At 41.4% G+C, this 5,751-nt stretch overlaps 1 protein-coding gene across 1 annotated transcript in view; it reads left to right on the plus strand.

The window, feature by feature from the left end:
* Positions 1-5,751, plus strand: part of LOC107670305 (FERM, RhoGEF and pleckstrin domain-containing protein 1-like) — a 47,628-nt gene that overhangs the window by 20,856 nt on the left and 21,021 nt on the right. The window contains exons 13-14 of the mRNA XM_016462871.1: positions 2,512-3,680; positions 3,908-3,969. Of these exons, the coding sequence (XP_016318357.1) occupies positions 2,512-3,680; positions 3,908-3,969 (1,231 nt within the window). The remainder of the gene's footprint in view (positions 1-2,511; positions 3,681-3,907; positions 3,970-5,751) is intronic.

Below are 5,751 nucleotides of genomic sequence, written 5' to 3' on the forward strand. Positions count from 1 at the left end.
TCGCTCACTAGCGGATCTCAGACTTCTGGAGGGGATGTAGATTCGTAGTAGTGAGTGGAAGTAGGCGGGTGCTGAGCCTGTGGCTGTTCTATATGCAAGCATCAATGTCTTGAACTTGATTCGAGCCGCGACCGGTAGCCAGTGCAAGGATATACATAAGAAATATATACTGAAACATAATGAAGACTGTACTAATCATTTTCTAAAAAAAAAATAAAAAAAAAAAGTATTTTAAAGGGGTCATAACCTGCCTTTTTACTTATTTTCTACTGTTCTACTGTATAAGTCCACTTATAATGTAATCAAGATTTGTATATGAAAAAATCATATCATCATAATTTAGAGGAAATAGGCTTTTTTCTGTCTGTTTTGTCCCCCTCTCATCAGAACGCTCTGTTTGAATATGTGCGGTGAATTGTAGACACAGAAGTCAACGCCCACTGCTGTGATTGGCTAATAGTTGTGTATGTTTGACAGCATACATCATTAACAGATGGACGCTGCTGTAATTTAGGTTAAAAATGCATAAATACTCAGTACATATCAAATGATCTGTAAGAAGAGACAAAGCAATAGTGATCATGTAATAAAAACGGTTACTCACACTTGTGTGTTGCGACATTACTGTCGGATTCAATATAGTTGGCACAGCATCGTCTTTTAGTTTTAATCTTTCTAAAAACCCTGCGTCGAATCGTGCCTTGTTTGTAAACGAATCCGCGTAAAACGACACAGTCTGGAGCTTCATTTAAAAATAAAGTTCAATCTCTCTTTCCTAACATTGGGATCAGAAGGAAGGCAATGCAAAGACTATGTTTTTCCATAACTTGGCACTGCACAGCGTCTTGATGTCTTCGCAGCATCGCCTCTCTCGTAAACACTATATGCGTGAATCGGTGGGCGGGGCTAAACAGGCAGCGATGTAGAAGCAGGCGTTGAGCTTCTTCTGTGGAGGCGGTGCTTATCCACACTATTACATCATAGAGTGACACATTCCACAAGCTGTCGTTTTGGCAGATCAGATTCAGTAAAAGTTGACTAATGAAAAAAGTTTTGAGTCCTGAAACTTACAGGATGTTTTTATCGTACAATGACCTCTTATGTCGAAAGATCAAGGGAACTTTGATTTCTCAGCTCATGATGCCTTTAATTATGTATGGCCTCAAAGAAAAGCCTCACGCTCATTGACCATTGTCTCGGTAGATAGTTGCATAGTGTAGTTTCAAAAATTAGTCAATGGAACAGAGCTATTATCATGATTTACCATCAGAGACAATAGGAGAATTAGCTGTATGGCTGAAGAAGCAGAAAATGTCTGAAGCCAGAAGACAGAAAAACTAAAACAATCATAAACATCAGCATGCTATAAAAAAGGTGAAAACATTTGACTGAGAAAATCCTGAGTAGCGATGCCCAAGTTGCTTCTTTTTGGTTGGACAAATAAGGGAATTAATTACTGTGTAATCCGCTTTCTAAAACTCACTAGTATTAGTGTAATTTACATAAAACTGAGAGACGGTCATGCAGATCCATGCAACAGATGACAGTGAAGAGTCTAACACCATTTAGGTATTAGTACTTAAAATACACAAAGAACAGCAACGCTAACACTAACAACTACTGAATGCACCTTTAAATTAGTATAATTTGTTAAATGATTAATATAAATGAATGACTGAATCAATGGACTGCAGGGCAATGATCCCAGTGGTCCAGTTTATAATCCAGCCCTGGCAAGAATAGCAGAAAGAGTCATGATGTAACTATCTGCAAACTACTATTCACACAGCAAATTCCACCCTTAACCACGTGCTGGCATTACCAGAGGTTCAGCCACATAGATAAGTAGTTCCGCCCTAAAAAAGGACAATAAAAAAATATATACAGTATATATAGATAAAAAAAATTTAATTCAGGAAAAAACCTCACATTTGTGACCCTGGACCACAAAATCAGTCATAAGTAGCACGGGTATATTTGTAGCAATAGCCAACAATACATTGTATGGGTCAAAATTATCGATTTTTCTTTTATGTCAAAAATGATTAGGATATTAAGTAAACATATTTTGTAAATTTCCTACCGTATCAAAACTTAATTTTTGATTAGTAATATGCATTACTAAGGACTTAATTTGGATAACTTTAAAGGCAATCAATATTTAGATTTTTTTTGCACCCTCAGATTCCAGATTTTCAAATAGGTGTGTCTCGGCCAAATATTGTCCTATCCTAATAAACCATGCACCAATGGAAAGCTTATTTATTCAGCTCAATTTGAAATAAAATGTACCCTTATGACTGGTTTTGTGGTCCAGGGTTACATTTCTGCTTCTACACCCTCTGGAATGCTGGCCCCTAGACTTCCTTTGTAATTGCACTGCTGTTCATGACAAGTCGATTACGTTGAGTGATTGGTAGCCCATGACTCATGTAGAACCCAGAGTACTCTGGAACCTGTAATGTGCAGGTACTGATGAAAGACTCATACCCTTCTCTCTTCCTCCCTCAGGCTGTCAAGCAGAGCTGGGAGGGCTCATTTTTAGTAAGCTCAGAAGATTCTGCGGTAATAAGACCATGTGGAAACTCCTCTACATCGTCTCAGCGCAACGGATGCAGCGACCAAACGTACACCATTCAGGAGGACAGCAGAAGCCCGGCAGCCAAGCAGCAGCCCGTCGATCGAGCAGGTCTGGCGTCCCATGCAGCTAAAGGCAGCAGCTCATCCATCCCGTACATTGACTGCAGTGATGCAGAGTTTAGCGAACAGGAAGTCAGAGGTCGGGTCAGCAGGTCACACTCGCACACACGCGATGGCAACAGTGACAGCGCTTATGGCACCGGGTTTGGTTTGCCCCGGTCACACCAGCAGGACAGATACTTGGGCAAGTTCAGGCAGAGAGAGTCTCTGCCTCTTTCCCCTGTAAGCCAAGCCACAAGCCCCGCCCACAGCTACCCAAGCCCCTCCTCTCCAAATCAAAGTGCTAACATTTTCGAGTCGCCATTTTTTGGAGGCAGGGTACGTGTGCCGCTTCATAGCACACTATTGGAAGAGTTGGCCACAAAAAGCTCCTTAAACCACCACACAGGCACCCGAAGCCTGACCTCTAGCCCTGCCCCCTCCTCAATTCACAGGACCAGCTCCCTAAGCTACGCCCAGTATAATGGATACACTGGGCGGAGCTTTAGTTCAAAAGCAGGATGGGAGGAAAGAGGGGGACTATTTAGTAGCTGCTCCCCAATTATGAATCGTTCAGCAAACAAGTCCCAGAACACCGTTAACCAGTTAGAAAGAAACATGCGCGTCTCGAATCAGCCACACCCTCCCGTTCTCTCCCGTGCCGAGAGAATGGCCATGTTGGAGCGCCGAATGCTGGCCAATGGGCTCACGCCTCCCGGCAAGGCCAATCTTAAGCCAAGCTCCCCACACCGTCGCTTCGGGGCTGTGCAGATGATTGACGGCTCCACCAGTAGTGGAACAGACACTAGCGACTCAGAAGAGGCGGAGTCTACTGGCTCCTGCAGCCAATCGCTGGGGTTTGAAAACCAAGCCACCCGTAGTTCGTCCCGCCTCCCCAGAAACAAGTACTCATTTGGAAGCTTGCAGCTAGATGAGCTCGATGATGAAGGAGGGTGTGTGAACCTCAGTGATGAGGAAGGGATGCAAGTGTTTAACTGCTAGCATGCTAGTGTAAAAACCTCATTGCGGTGCTTCTCGGCGATGCCACATTGAGTTTTCTTTTCCAATAACCTGAGATGGCCTTAGCTGTGTGACAAGGCGGATATCCTTCCCTTTCTCGAGGCAAAACTCTATAGTTTTGCAGTAAGTTATTTTATCCAGCCTCTGGATTGAGCAAGTGGGGACTTTTGTGGTGCCAAGTTCTGCACAGAATGCTAATTACTCGCAGTTCTGATGCTGCAATAATCTGGAATACTTCAGGAATTCAGAGTGATGTTGTCACTCCCTGGAGTAAATTTAAGATCTCTGAGTTGGAAACATGCAAGGAGCCATAACAGGTAGATGTGAACTTGATTTTGCCAAGTAAGACGTGTTCCTGGATCCATATACTAGTTGGTCCTGGAGCAGCTTTCCTGTTGACCCATCAGATGTTTGGGTTAGGGTTAGATTTAGTCTTAGAGTTGAATCTGGGGCTCCAACAGCATTGTCAACTCATCGTTTCACTCTAATTTTTAAAGGTCGTTAAGGGTGAGGCTGTAATATGAATGAGTCTGAGGTAGAACACTTTTTGGGGCCTTCATGCCTCTCCTTTATGATGAACAATCTGCATAAACCATTACTTTTAGACTTTTTAATAACTGTAGGAAATCGAACTTTTAATCCTACTGTACAGTTGAAATGTGGTACTTTTAGAACAAGGCTGGGCAACTCTGGCCCTCAAGGTCCACTGTCCTGCAGAGTTTAGCTCCAACCCTACCTGTAGCTGTCTAGTAATCCTGAAGACCTTGATCGCCTTGTTCAGGGGTGTTTGATTAAAGGGTTAGTTCACCCAAAAATGAAAATTAGCCTGTGTTTTACTCACCCTCAAGCCATCCTAGGTGTATATGACTTTCTTCTTTCAGACGAATCCAGTCGGAGTTATATTAAAAATTGTCCTGGCACTTCTAAGCTCTATCATTGCAGTCAGTAGGTGTTTCTGTTCAACAGTCCAAAACACGTTAAATAAAGCGCGCGCATCCATAATAAAATGTGCCGCTCCGGTGGGTGAATAAAAGCCTCCTGTAGCGAATCCATGCGTTTTTGTAAGAAATAAAAAAAGACACACAGATGTTTGTCTAGAGTAATTTTTGCTTATTTATATGGTTTAACTGGATCAGAAGCAAAGACATTGGTTAATAGAATGGGATTAAATACATAAAGGATATTTGTGTTGTTTAACATTTAATTATTGCAGGTTTGCGTCATATTCTGAGTTGCATTCTTTTTATTCATTTTGAGGAATACTGAATGTGTTTTTTTTGTGAGTGAGATGAATTAATGCATATTCATGTTTATTTTAGAACTACAGTAACATCTTCTGATTTCTCTCAACATGGGGACAGTAGAGCTGTCAATCAATAAATTGGAAAAAAAAAGTAACTTGCGTTACGAAAAAGTAACTCCGATATTCTCTTGTAAATTAAAAATTAATGTGTTACTTTACTAGTTACTTGAAAAAAGTAATCTGATTACGTAACTTGTGTTACTTGTAATGCGTTACCCCCAACACTGCATATGGATGACGTAGGATGTAGCGTATACGTCGCGCACGCGCCTCTGAGATATGCTAGTCTCACGAGTTTAAGGAAGCAAAGGTTTCTTACTTTAGCCAAGGAAAACCAGTCTCCTCTTGGCTTATATCGAAATCCTCCGACATTTTTCTTTACAAATCCTCGGTTTGTACTTCTAATTCATGACCAGTGTTTTGTTTTGTTCTCTCTTCGCGTTCGTCACTAATCACACAACGCTGACGTCTTACGTCATCCGCCGGAACTGCTTCCACGTATGACAGATAGCGGAAGTGATAGAAAAGTGTTTATTACATTTGAAATATGGATATTTTTCTGACAAAAACGTTTTTTTTTTAGGAAAACTTTCCAGGATTTTTCTCCATATAGTGGACTACAGTGGTGGCCAAGATCCAAATTGCAGTTTCAATGCAGCTTCAAAAGTCTCTACACAATCCCAGCTGAGGAATAAGAGTCTTATCTAGCCAAACGATTGGTCATTAAAAAAATAAAAAATAAAAATAAA

Source organism: Sinocyclocheilus anshuiensis, unplaced genomic scaffold, assembly GCF_001515605.1.
Source record: "Sinocyclocheilus anshuiensis isolate Anshui unplaced genomic scaffold, SAMN03320099.WGS_v1.1 scaffold732, whole genome shotgun sequence".
Taxonomy (NCBI): Eukaryota; Metazoa; Chordata; class Actinopteri; order Cypriniformes; family Cyprinidae; genus Sinocyclocheilus; species Sinocyclocheilus anshuiensis.